The sequence below is a fragment of the Ammodytes marinus genome (genome assembly GCF_949987685.1).
Source record: "Ammodytes marinus genome assembly, chromosome: 20".
Lineage (NCBI taxonomy): Eukaryota > Metazoa > Chordata > Actinopteri > Uranoscopiformes > Ammodytidae > Ammodytes > Ammodytes marinus.
The window spans coordinates 5,946,877-5,959,640 of record NC_137224.1 but is presented as its reverse complement, the minus strand read 5'-3'; the positions used below and the strand labels follow the sequence as shown (position 1 = coordinate 5,959,640).

Genomic DNA, 12,764 nt, shown 5'->3' with positions numbered 1-12,764 from the left:
TGTTTTTTATATAAAAAAGAATAATACATTTTGCTAAAGTAAGGGCATGAATGCTCAACTTTTACTTATAGTGAAGTATTTACACAGTGTTTTATTATTACATTTATCTGGGTATCTGAACAGTCCCTGTTCTGGCTACAGTGCTACAGTGTAGCCTAAAATGGAGATTTATTTTAATAGTGCTCTGTCTCCTCCGGTACTGAAGGGGACGCTGCTCTCTTCAACAGCCTCGCGCTGTGCTTCAGTCAGTGACGTGGATTTTCATTGAGGCAGTCACTTCTACCAAAATCACAGACTAACAACGTCTCAGAAGCCTTTTTACTCTAACTTTATACACATTTATAAGTCGGACTAGTCGTCTTCTCTGCCTCTTTTGTCACAGTTGAACGAAGCGTTCACAACAGGTGAGTAAAACATGTCAAACGTCACCGTTATAGGCGAGTTCCTGCTCTCTGCTGCTCTAAAGACAAATTCAAAACTGTTCAGATTGGTTCAAAATCTCATTATTTCGCACGTGTGTTTTCCCCTCAGATTCCAGAATGAGTAAAAACAGCAAAGTGTTGAACCTGAAGGATAAAATCAGCGGTAGAGAAGCGGACCTGAGCCTGTGTAACCTCACTGAGGTGCCTGTCAGAGAGCTAGTAAGTTACTGACGATGTGAAAATATTATCAAATTTATTCGTTCACTGCCCTAAATTAATAATGGAACCTCAAATAACATGTCATGCTGTGCTCACATGTGTCTTGGTTAAAATGCATATTTAATGTATGTACTATGCTATTTATCCCAAACAGGCTTTATACACCAAAGCTACTTTTGTGGACTTGTCCTGCAACAACATCACCTTTCTCCCTGTGAGTACAAACACAATGATGTTGCACTTCAACACAACATTTCACCTCTTAAATGTCTGCTGGTTCCCAACCTTTGTGACCCCAGCGTCTAGTGACCCCCTCACCAACTGTTACGGCCTTTGTGTGGATTCATGACTTAGCAGTTCAAACATTGAGTGGTTTTCTTATTATTTTCTTATTTTGAATGACTTCAGTAGCCCTAATTTTTATCTCTAGGCCCTAGGTTGAAAACCACTGCCTTAAATCTTATAATATCTGGGTTTTAATTGTGTAGCTTTTAAGAATAAATTCACCTGCGACCACACGCAATTATGGAATTCAATTTTAATGGGTTTGACTTTAGGTGAGGCAAGTTTATTCATAAAGCACAATTCAAACAAGAGGCAATTCAAAGTGCTTTACAGGGGCACTTTCTTCTTTTTTTGTGCATCATTGAAGAGGGATTTGTCCTCTGTTATTCTGAAGTTTCCCTCACGTTTTTTCTTGATAAACTCTTCTTTAGTGGCAATTTCCTTATCTGAATCAAGAGACTGGATTGTAATATTTAAAGGAAAGTCATAAAGGATACACAGTGATGCTGATATTCTGTATTTCTTACCCCTCTGCCTGTCACTGAGCTGTCGAACCATAAACTTAACCTGCAGTTTTTCCAACTTTGTGACTGTATAAATATATATATACATTTTGTTTCTTTCATGTAGCCAGAGTTCTGCAACCTGATTCACCTGGTGAAGGTGGATCTGAGTAAGAACCAGCTCACCTGTCTGCCGGACGAGCTGGGGAACCTGACCAGCCTTCAACACCTGGACCTTTACAACAACAAGCTGAGTGTGCTGCCCGTCAGCTTCTCGCAGCTCAGGGTGGGTGTAGCACACAGACACACACACTGTTTGGCTCATGGTTAAAATCGTATGCTAGTTTTAATTGTTAATTAGTAGTTTGAAAAAAAATGCAGGCTGCTATAGCTGTAGTTTCACACTTAACCTACAGACAAGAAAGTGGTAATCATCAAACTATCAACAAGAAAGCCAATACCCAAAAAATTTGAACAATTTATTCTAAATTGTGAAAACCCTGCGATATATTTGGACTAAAGCTAACCGTCATAAATCTATTCATACATAATGTTAATATATATAATATAATGTAGGTGTATATAATGTCATTTTACTCAGTCTGAGTGTGTGTGTGTGTGTGTGTTTGCTTTCAGAGCCTGAAGTGGTTGGATCTGAAGGACAACCCGCTGGAGGTGGAGCTGGCCAAGGCAGCAGGAGACTGTCTGGATGAGAAGCAGTGCAAACTGTGTGCCACCAAGGTGAGAGAGAGAAATATGATTAAGAGAAAGAGTTAAATTAGGAAGTTTACAGTATAAAAACTAAGTTCATTCTCTTCCAGGTTCTGCAGCACATGAGAGTTCTTCAGGATGAGGTTGACCGTGAACAGGAAAAACGCCTTTTGAAGGAAAAAGGTGGGTGTCGGGAAATCTTTTTATTTGAACTTCAAAATACATTAAGGAGACATCTTTTGATGGAGTTGATCAACTGCATTTTACCTCAACACTTGGTACAGTACCGACCAAAATCTATCAGTGGATTCAAGTAAAGAAGAAATGTCAAGAAATGAAAAAAGGAAAAATGTATTGGCAAAATGTACTTACAGTATCAAAAGTAAAAGTGTGTTCCACAAAAAAAAGTGGCCCCAGTGAATGATATATTGCAATTTGACACAATTAATTTGTGAATATCGTACCTATGCATGATTAATTGGATAGGAAGAAAAAATAAATTTCTTTTATTAAATTTGACGTAAACACAACCTAATATCAACTCAGAATCTCATCATTGTGCATTCATTTCTTGGTTAGCTTGGTAGTTTTACTTGCAGAAGTAAATCAAACCTCCTGAAATGCAGTTTTATTAATGCGTTAACACAGTTTTTATATTTCCCCCCTCAATCAGAGCTAGAAAAGAAGAAAGAGGCGAAACAGCGGGAGCGGGAGGCCAAAGAGAAAGAGGCTCGTAAGAAGGAGAAGGCAGAGGAGAAGGAGAAGAGGAGGAGAGAGTACAACTCCCAGATGGCCGTTGCCGCCAATCGGGAAAAACAGATGAAGAAGAACGAGGAGAGGAAGAAAAAGAACGGACAGGCTGCAGGTTTGGATGATGACTACCTCAGTCCATGATCAGCTTTTATGAGATTGTTCAATGCAGACTTGAGCATTTTCTTTAACAGCAGGAACAACTTCAGACACAGCCCTTTTTGAAGGGAAGATATTGGAGAAGAGATGTGTGCCATGTTTATATTGATGAACTCACACTTTATCGATATTAACACAAGTCTGCAGGGTTGAAAAATTCCCAAATTTTTAGCCCCATGGATGACATATCCATTTATAGTAAGGTTCAGATAATGTCCAACACTAAAATATTGACTTAAAGAATAGTGGATCAGACTGATGTAGTCCAGGAGGATTTAGTGTCTGGTATTTGTTAAACAAATCAAACATGGGAAACAAACTATAAAAAAAAGATTAAAACAATTTAAGCAGAGTGATATTTTTTTGTATGTCATGCACTTCTTGTATGTGGCAGCTGAGCTCAGTTGGATTGTTGTCCTCAGTCCCCATAGCTAATATCTGTACTTTATTAACGCATTTGATTCTTTGGTAGAGTGCCAAACAGGCAGTTTTTAGTGTTTTCCTGATGTCAGCCTCTCTCTCTCTCTCTCTCTCTCTCTTCATCTCAGCAGATAAAAAGGCTGCGATGGAATCGGCTCCTAAACCTGGCCGCTCTCTGATTGGCCTGCTGTTTAAGCTCCTCCTCCTGCTGCTTCTGGGATTGGCCGGAGTGGCCGCCGCCTGTCACCTGACCGACCTGCAGAAAGAAGCCATGTGCGTGCCTGTCAACGTCGCCGTGGACTACGGCCTGTCCTGGGCCAGAGAGCAGCAGGGCGTGCTCCGACAGCTGCTGCAAAATCTGTCCGCGGCAGCGAAGGAGTTTGTAGAATCCCAACACGCGTCCAAGAACTAAACTATCCTCCTGCCTCCATCCGGTTTTCCAGAGCTGCAGGTTTTTCCACTCCCACCTGTGAATCCTGGGATTTTTTTGTTTTATATGCTGATGTCATGAATCTCATTAAGACGGGCAGCCCTTGCATCCCCCTCACCCCGTTTGTGGTGCTGGGGGGGGGGGCGGGGGAGATAGCCGGAGGGGGATGGACATATGTGTTAAAAATCATCTTAAATTCCTATGGAATTGTTGTCGCTCTTGTACCCTCTTTGTACTACAGCCTGTTTAAAAAAAAACTCATAGTCTTAAATGTCTCCCTACCGCCGCTGACCATGTTCTGCACTTTGACTCAAAGCTGCTTTGTGTTTTCGGAGCGTGGGTTATGTTTAAGAGATGCAATGTCAGGTGACCCCTGTCTGTGCTGCACTGGAGAGTCCAGTCACATGTGAACTGCCAGTCTGAGTTGTGCATGAGCCAGAGTTTAGACGTGGCGGTCTGAGCTTGTGCAGTGAAGGCCCTGTGTGAATGTACAGCTGTCTTTATCTTCCTACGTCGGTCAACCCAGCTAAATTTCACAGTTTATAGACACACGATGCAAACCACAGCCCAACTAAGACATGAGCAGATTTTTTTTCATTTTCACAGATTTCATGCGCATGTGTCAGAACTGTACAGAAAATGCCAAAGATATGTTTGAGGTGATTTAGAAATAGTTGTCATTACATAGTTTGTCCACCAGAGATCAAAATGTCTCACTCAGTTCTCTGTATAGAACTGTAACCTTTTTTTCTTCTTCTGTTCATCGACTTATCGATTAATTTCCTACTCATTTCAACTTTAATTTATGTTTTAAAAAACAAATATCGTCAGATCTTTTTAAAATTCTGAAATGTTGACATCTGTTTTGGCCTTAAAAAACCTATATCAGCCTGGCTCTAATGTTCACCCTTCCCAGCTCATAAACTGTATGAAAAAAAAAACTGTACAGATCATTTTGCATTTATTGTCCTTTTTGCTACAAATCCTGCATCGCGAATATCCATTCTACAAATCCTGCTGTTGTCTTTTGGACCTTTGCATATATTTGACTTACTTTCCCTGCACTCACTGCTTTACATTCATTTCCATACAGTCTGTAAATGGATTATTAGTCTTTTAAAAAAGAACATTTGAAAGATGTGGTTAACACATTTCAATTTAAATGACTTACCACACAAAAACAAAGACACTTTAAACAGAAATAATCCCAGACTGTGATATGTGATGGATTATTCAAGATACCAAATTTAAAATGCTTGCCAACTGATATTTAATGATAATGCAAAGAGAACATGGAAAGCAGTGGGTGCAGAGAAGATGTTTAAAGTTCACTCCGGTTCAGAATCTCTGAAGTCATCCAGTGAATAAGGACAAAGTGTTGATTTTGAATTTGATGCCTTTCATCTTCGAATACGTCAAGAAACGAAAGGCGACTGGAAGATGAATTCACTGTTGCTTCAGTTTAAGTGGTAACTTGAAATGAAAATTGCTTTCATTTGTCAGGGCGTCTTCATGCACAAAAAATAAATAAATACTTGCCTTTGCTACTGGGTTTCTTGTACAGCTTTGTCCATGCTCAAATGTCAGTGTCAATAAATGCCTATGCATTGCAAAAAAATACGAGTGTTTTTTTGATGAATTGACACTGATTGTATTCTTGTGCAAATAAGAGTAATACGAGTGTTTTATTTATTTTTAACAGGAGAACAACGGTGAATTTAGCTTTTCAGTTATCAGATAAACATATCAACATAAAAAGTACAATATTTCCCTCTGACGTGAAGATGGAAACGTAGAATATCAATTTAAATACTCCAAAAATAAAAAAAACTCTCAAGACTGTACTTTGATTCAGTTCCACCTCTGCAGCGATAATAGATCATCTGGTATCAGAGACCAGAGTCAACGACGTGTGTGTGTGTTCAGTTTGGAGTCTCAGATTTCCCCTTGTGTGTGTGAGCAGTGATCTCCTTTACATCTGAAAGTCTTGTGTGAGTCCTCAGCCCGGCTCCTCACTGTGAAACTGTTCCCTGCCTGTCTCTACAGCTCTGCCTGTATTCTCTCTCCTTCATGTCCCCCACATCCCCCTGCAGCCGCGCCCGGGCCGACTCGTCCACCGCCATCTCCAGGGTTACCTCTTTGAACACCTTACACACAGACTCCTGCAACACACACCAGGATCATGGTTAAACTCACTTTCATATCAAATGGTAAATGAACTTTACTTATATACCGCTTTTTTTAGTTGTACTTGACAACTCAAAGTGCCTTAAACTGCAGTCGCATAATCCTAAATGGCCTCATCACACATGTTGAGATTATGTTTTATCCTATTCTTACCTCCTGGAAGTGCAGTTTCTTGAACATGGCGATGCTGACTTCGTTGTCCAACCCGATTTTCGCTTGGAACTTTTTCACCCCGAGTTTGGTGGCTCCTAGTGGAAGACGACACAGTGATCACTACCACAGACAAAGAACTATTAACAAATCGTAACCATAGTCTACTAAACAGTGGTGGTTTCAGCTCTAAGGCGAGACACTGAATGGAAGATTTTTTTAACTTATAGATATCATCATGAAACTTTTCCAGAAATGGTTTGACTCTAAACAGCGGCTTTAACCGTCTGTCTCCCTCCTTTAAGTAGCAGCACGTTTGGTCTATTTGCACTGTGCTCACCGTAGCACATCATCATGCGTGTCACCTCTTTCCCGATGCCCTTGCCTCTGTGACTTGGCTCTGTTAAAAAAAAAAAAGGAAATTAGAAATTAGAAATTCAACTAATGGAACATAGTATTGAAATACAGAGAGTAAAATGTGGGTGAAATGGTTAACGTGAAAAACCCAAAGCGCAGGTGGATTGTATTTGTAGATGTTTTCTTTTGGATCTTTTTGGGCGTCACCTGCTATCATGACCTCCAGCTCGGCCAGAGAGAGGTCCGTGGGGTCAGTCAGGAAGATGTTGACGTCTCCCACCATGCACTGCTCCTCCTCCACACTGGGATCCGCCCAACGCTGCTTATCCAAGATGATGAACGTGCACTCTGGAAAGACAAAATTAAAAATACTTTTCTCAGTAAATAAAGGTTGAATATGATACAAGCAAACATCTGAACCACGAAGGCCTGTACGTGTTGACAATAGTCATGTTATACAGGCAGCAAAGCTTTCAAAGGATTTCTGCTTATAAATGCTGGCTGAAATGTAGCAATGAAAGCAGTTCTTTAGAGCATTTTTAAAGTGCAAAATCCCTTACTGTCATTATCTTCCCTCCAGCTCCTTTGCATGTCATACTCCTGTTCCAGGGTCAGAGGCTCGGAAGCGGTCAGCTGCTGCAGCTCGGGAGACTTCATCCACTCATGATACCTGGAAACACAGGCGGTTAAAAGACAGAGGAAAGAGCTGACGTTGGTTTCTGTTTGCCGGTTAAAAAGAATGTACAAAGATTTCATAAAAAGAGCTATAACATTTTATGAAAATATTGTTTGACATTTGTTAAAGCAAAAAAAAAGAGGTGAATTTATTGTTTATCTTGAAAAGGACAAACATGAATGAAAAACGTTGCAACTGCATAACATAAGTGCAATCTGTATCAATTTACAACTGTCTGACTTGCATTTAGACTATCTAAAAGCACATTGAAGACTGGCTCAGTGTTTCACCGTGGATATATTACAGTTCATGACACACTAGCAACGTTTTGTTCATGCCTACATGCCCGATGCATTAAAAATGTATGAAAAATTATATTCAATTGGTTTTAAGAGGCACACTTATTTCAATTGCTTATTTAACCTCATTTACTCATTTAGCAATAATAATAATAAACAGCTAGGATCATTCAACATCAGTAAGGGAACTTAGAAATAATCAGAAAGAAAAACAAAACAGAAGAAATGAATGAATGAATGAATGAATACATTTTACAGACAGAGGATGACAGTGACTATCAGCTTTACCTGGGCACGTGCTCTGCATTGTAAGGCACCAACACGACTCTATGTCCCTCCAGCAGAGTGTTCTCATTGATCTTCATGATGTTAAAATTTGATATATTCCACCGATGTGACAGAATATTCACTTTTAACACAGCTTCACGTGTACGTTCATAATGTCAACACACAGCCGCTTCCTGTTTAACACTCGGTGGTTCGAACTGCGGCTGCGCAAAGAGACAGAGCCGAGAGTCGCCCCCAACTGGACAACATCAGTAAGTAGTAGGCCTACTGAAGAGCTTTAACTGAATTATTGAAACAAATATATGAATGGAAATTCACATTAATATGTAGGAAAAGAAACATCAAATATTTGATATTTTTAAGGAAAGATATTAATTCGAATGTTATGTTGTAAGGTCATTTATATGAATTAGGCTACTACTGCAGCACTGAAATTCCCCTTTGGTAATAAATAAAGTACTGAACTAGCTTAGATAATTCCACCTTTTCAAACCTATATTCCTAGTAACATTTTTACTCATATTTGTATGATATAGTGAAATGCTGAAAAAAGTGCAAAATGATCAAGGGTATCAATGAAGACAAACAGTCGCATTAATGATTGAGAGAGGAGTTGTATTCCCATGTGTAAATATAATTATTTTGGCTCTGAATAGGGAAATAAGAAAGAAAGCTTGTGAGCCATAGATCTAGATGATGATGATGATCTAGATGTTTTTATTATTTCATACTTTGTGTGTTTATATACAACGCGTGTGTGTGTGAATGTGATTAGGGCGTTAGGAGACCCTGCCCAGTCCGTGCCACAGTTTAATGGGCTCCTGTGGTGTGTTGACCATGTCCATCCAGTGCTGCAGTTGCGGGCCCCTGGCGTACATGAAGGGTCCCAACACCAGCACCCCTAGCACGGCCGGATGCTCTGAGGGACAAATGAACACAGAGCGTTATCTTTACTCTGGAGCTGAAAAACTTATACCGAAGTTTATATTGTCGTCGTTTTTGCTGACATGTGAAATCATTGTTCACCTGAGCGGGCATGGTTGGGCTGCTGCAGCTCAAATCTTAGACAGGCCTCATCTAGGTGCTGGGGCCGGAGCTTAAAGGTCATCCTGTGGTTGAAGTAAGGGTCGTTTTCATCTTTCACCACACTGCTGTGCTTGATCTTCACCACCTGAGTGTGTATCCGTAAGCTCACCTGGACACTCACACCTGGGGTAAAGACAGAGGCTGTATTACCGATGCTTACAAAGTTAGGAGGTCAGACTTATTATGTTTTCATTCCTGTGAAAATGTCCCTGTTCAAAAGTCCTTTCCCACGACCGGACACTGGCAGATCTCTTACCTGTGTCAGTGAGCAGCTGTAGACCGCGGGCCCTCAGCACCACCACAGAGAGGCGCTGCAGAGCTGGACTGTAGCTCAGAGAAATCTTCACATCACCCAGCTCGGAACACTGAGAGATGATGAAAGATGAATGGATGATTTGCAATCTTCATGATCACCTTTGTGCACATGCAAACTGTGTGTCTATTTGAGTGAGTGTGTGTGTGTGTGTGTGTGTGTGTGTGTGTGTGTGTGTGTGTGTGTGTGTGTGTGTGTGTGTGTGTGTGTGTGTGTGTGTGTGTGTGTGTGTGTGTGTGTGTGTACCTGTGTGTGGTCCTCCGTCTCCAGGTCCCTCCATAGCACCCTGCCTGCCTGACCGAGCTCCCCCTCCAGAGGAAACAGCACCCTGCCCACCGCTTGGCGTCTGCCGTCCTGCTCTACACTCAGCACACACACGCTTAGTGTGCTCTGAGACACACACACTACTGACACCTGTGGAGGCAAGATACAGAGGGGTGTGTGAGACATTAACCTAAGTACTTTGCCAGTAGTTGACTCTGACTCTAAGATGGCATATATAATTTTTTCGGATGGTCCGTCCGTATGTCCAGGCCATTCTTGTGAACTAAATATCTCATAAACGCTTTGAGGGATTTTCTTACTAACTTCTTTCTAACTCAAGGATGAACTGATTGGATTTTGGAAGTTATAGGTCAAAGGACAAGGTCACTGTGACCTCATGACACATGAATACAATATCTCAGGAATGCTTTTAGGGAATTTTTTATCAAAATTCGGCACAAACTCACACTTGGACTCGAGAATAAACTGGTTACATTATGTAGATCAAAGGTCAAGGCTACTTTGAACTCAAATCTTCAGAGGCCGCAGTGACCTTGTACCATTTTGTAGCTTCTTAGGAGCTATATCTTCTTTAAAGCATTGCCTACCACCACTGTACTCTAACAGTTCGGCAGAGATGAAAAAGTCCTGTAAACTTTTGCGTGTCCTCGCCTGGAAAACAAAGCAGTCGTTGAACTCCGGGTCGGGCCCCGTGCCCCGGGCCTTGGCCTGGCGAGGTCGCCGGTCGTCGGGGAGAAGCCGGAGCTCCACCAACGTGGCGTTGCCATGGAATCGTGGAGGGAGGTTGCCAAGGCGGAGCAAGGAGACCGCCAGCTGCTCACTGCCGGGTCGATACTCCACAGAGAAGCAGAGGCGTGTGGACATGCCCGGTGGAGGGGCCACCACCTCATTCAGAGCGGGGACAGAGTACAGACCGGACAGCACCGTCCCCACTGGGTACCATCCTGATGGAGACACGGGGTACTGTATGTGAGAACTGAGCTTAAACTTATTGTTATACCTTTAATATTCCTGTGTCGGTTCCAGATTGAAATGTATCAACAACTATTAAAAGGAGTGCCATATGTCTTTGCATAAACATTAATGCTCAGATAAATCTTAATGACTCTGATGCTCCTCTGACTTTTCCTATGTTGCCAACTATTGGGTGTTATCCCATGGAAATGTGTTCATTCAAAGTAGATTTATGACTCAAAAGTCATTTTTTAAACAATGAATGTCAATGATGTATAACATACTTTTTGTCAAAAAGAACTCTCTTTATAGGCCACATTAGCATTAGTATTATCCTTAAATTTAAGATTCAAGAGACTTTATTTCACTGTGCAAATTCAAAGGGACAATAACCCCCATGACATTATGTCAATTAAAGTCATTAATGACCTACTGCTTACTGAGAGTGAGCCCCGATGGTCTAGTATGTCCCTCCGGACCTCCATCCTCATCTCCTCCTCTATTTTCTCCTCCTCATTTTCCAGATCGTCGTGTCTTTGTGTCATGAAGCGTGGAGGTAAAGTGAACGGGATCTCACCCGGCCTTTCAAACACACACGGAAAAATGTTATTAACTGTGCTGCATTATAAATGTATTGATTTAAAGTTGATAGTGATCGCTCTCTTAAAATCAAGACTGCTGATTCCTGGCTATTCTTGTTCGTTGTTATATCTGTCTTTATGTATAGCACATTGTGTTTAGTGTTTACCATTGAGGCTGCAATGTGCTACATAACTAAAGCTTACTTTGCCTCTTTCAGCCAGGACTGAATTCAAGTCATTAGTTATTTTTAGGTATTTGGAAGCAGTAATGATTTTTCCAATTAAAGAAATCAAATTCTTTTAAAGATAGAAGATCTATCATGATAGTTTTAGTGGTTTATGATGCTGAAAATAAAACATATCCACCCTTTTACCTCGTCTCACTTTTTGTACACCCCATTACAAAAATGGCAAAATACTTAAAAAAAATGTTTTGTTTCTTCAGTTCTGACACGAAAAATATGTCTGTTAATTTGTACCACATGTATACACAATGTAGGACCGCGGGCATGTTTTCATGGTACTAACTTGATCCAGGATCCCTGAGACACCAGGATCACCGGAGCAGAGCATGCTGGCACTGCAGGCGCCGTGGAGAGCAGCTCCTCGTATTGACTCACACTCTTCTTCTTTCTTCGCACATAGCACACTGTTAAACCCAGCAGCAGCAGCAACAGAAGGCCCACACACACACCAACGGCTGGCAGCAACACCTGGTCTGAACAAACAAACATATTAACAATGAAAATAATAGCTTGTGGTGCCCATTGGATCTAAAGCAGATTGGATCTTACCTGCCATTTTTTTCCCCAGTGAACTTGTTATTGTGAGCAGAGAGAGAGAGAGTTTGACTCAGCTGGCCCATTCTCACCATTTCATGCTGTTATCTGGCGGCGCTCAGACCTCTTTAAAGGAACAGACCGCTGATTTTGGATGCTTTGTCCCCTCCAAAACGTACATATACTCTGCATATAGTATAGAATATAATTTGCAAACCATGATGTTGTGTTTAATGGCGCGACGTCAGGGCATCTCAGCCTCTGCAGTATTGCCTTCAACCATGTTTTTTATTCTCAAGTCTAAAGTGTCTCTCTATGAAAGTGCCATACTAAGTTGCTGCAGTACCTCCTTAAGGAACACAATCTTTTTATCCTGGCAAACTTGTGAAACTTTGAGTTGTGTAATCTAAAAGTAGTTTACTCTTTGGTTTCTGACCTCTGACCTGATTTCAATTTACAAATAATACACATGTAATATGGCTGCCCTGACAACTGATGGGATTTGAACTCAGAATCAGAATGCACTTTAGCCTCTCATCCCCCCTCGTATCTACACATGCACACAGTCAGTCTTTTAAGAGATTGGCCAAGCAACTAATGAGATGAGAGCTAATCCTCAGAGCTAAAGCTAGGGTAATGGCTCTCCCTCTTTCTCTCTCTGGGTCATACACATGCAAACACACACACACACACACACACACACACACACACACACACACACAAACACAAGTTACGACACACGCAGTCATAAAGAGAAACCCTGATGCCAAATTCACGTAAGGTCAAGTTATGAGAGAAGAAGACAAGTCACAGCAGAGGAGTGTCTGTTTGAGGCTGCGGTGTGATTTTCTTAAGGAAAGGGTTAGAACTACCTGCTCATAAGGTGAGCACTTAAAAGGTAAGTCATTAT

General features: G+C 41.2%; 3 protein-coding genes across 4 annotated transcripts; 1 reads left to right on the top strand and 2 right to left on the bottom strand.

Moving 5' to 3' along the window:
* The first annotated feature begins 260 nt into the window (after positions 1 to 260).
* Positions 261 to 5,496, top strand: lrrc59 (leucine rich repeat containing 59). 2 transcript variants are annotated; one of them, XM_080049262.1, is made up of 8 exons: positions 261 to 404; positions 532 to 641; positions 796 to 855; positions 1,557 to 1,715; positions 2,066 to 2,170; positions 2,251 to 2,323; positions 2,814 to 3,005; positions 3,601 to 5,496. In XM_080049262.1, the coding sequence occupies exons 2-8, from the start codon at positions 540 to 542 to the stop codon at positions 3,879 to 3,881; spliced, it is 972 nt and encodes a 323-aa protein (XP_079905388.1). In that variant the 5' UTR covers positions 261 to 404; positions 532 to 539; the 3' UTR covers positions 3,882 to 5,496. The 2 variants fall into 2 exon arrangements, with proteins under 2 accessions (XP_079905388.1, XP_079905387.1); XM_080049261.1 differs by having other exon boundaries at positions 3,598 to 5,486.
* A 69-nt stretch (positions 5,497 to 5,565) lies between these two features.
* Positions 5,566 to 8,029, bottom strand: nat9 (N-acetyltransferase 9). The gene is made up of 6 exons (XM_080049263.1): positions 7,857 to 8,029; positions 7,154 to 7,263; positions 6,801 to 6,941; positions 6,577 to 6,636; positions 6,240 to 6,334; positions 5,566 to 6,061 (listed from the first exon to the last, which is right to left on the bottom strand). Exons 1-6 carry the CDS (start codon positions 7,931 to 7,933, stop codon positions 5,912 to 5,914), a joined length of 633 nt encoding a protein of 210 aa, XP_079905389.1. The 5' UTR covers positions 7,934 to 8,029; the 3' UTR covers positions 5,566 to 5,911.
* Positions 8,030 to 8,635: 606 nt separating this feature from the next.
* syt15 (synaptotagmin XV) lies at positions 8,636 to 11,876 on the bottom strand (the record flags this gene model as incomplete). Its single annotated transcript, XM_080049687.1, has 8 exons — positions 8,636 to 8,775; positions 8,883 to 9,065; positions 9,199 to 9,307; positions 9,502 to 9,669; positions 10,192 to 10,484; positions 10,928 to 11,076; positions 11,604 to 11,793; positions 11,870 to 11,876. 8 exons carry the CDS (start codon positions 11,874 to 11,876, stop codon positions 8,636 to 8,638), a joined length of 1,239 nt encoding a protein of 412 aa, XP_079905813.1.
* Positions 11,877 to 12,764: the final 888 nt, after the last annotated feature.

Excerpts from the sequence above, each read along its gene's own strand:
- lrrc59 (XM_080049261.1), top strand. The coding sequence starts at position 540 with ATGAGTAAAAACAGCAAAGTGTTGAACCTGAAGGATAAAATCAGCGGT. Across the intron at positions 642-795 it reads AGGTGCCTGTCAGAGAGCTA|GCTTTATACACCAAAGCTAC; the intron begins GTAAGTTACTGA and ends TATCCCAAACAG. Across the intron at positions 856-1,556 it reads ACAACATCACCTTTCTCCCT|CCAGAGTTCTGCAACCTGAT; the intron begins GTGAGTACAAAC and ends TCTTTCATGTAG.
- nat9 (XM_080049263.1), bottom strand. The coding sequence starts at position 7,933 with ATGAAGATCAATGAGAACACTCTGCTGGAGGGACATAGAGTCGTGTTG. Across the intron at positions 6,942-7,153 it reads CTGGAGGGAAGATAATGACA|AGTGCACGTTCATCATCTTG; the intron begins GTAAGGGATTTT and ends TTGTCTTTCCAG. Across the intron at positions 6,062-6,239 it reads AGAAACTGCACTTCCAGGAG|GAGTCTGTGTGTAAGGTGTT; the intron begins GTAAGAATAGGA and ends TGTGTGTTGCAG.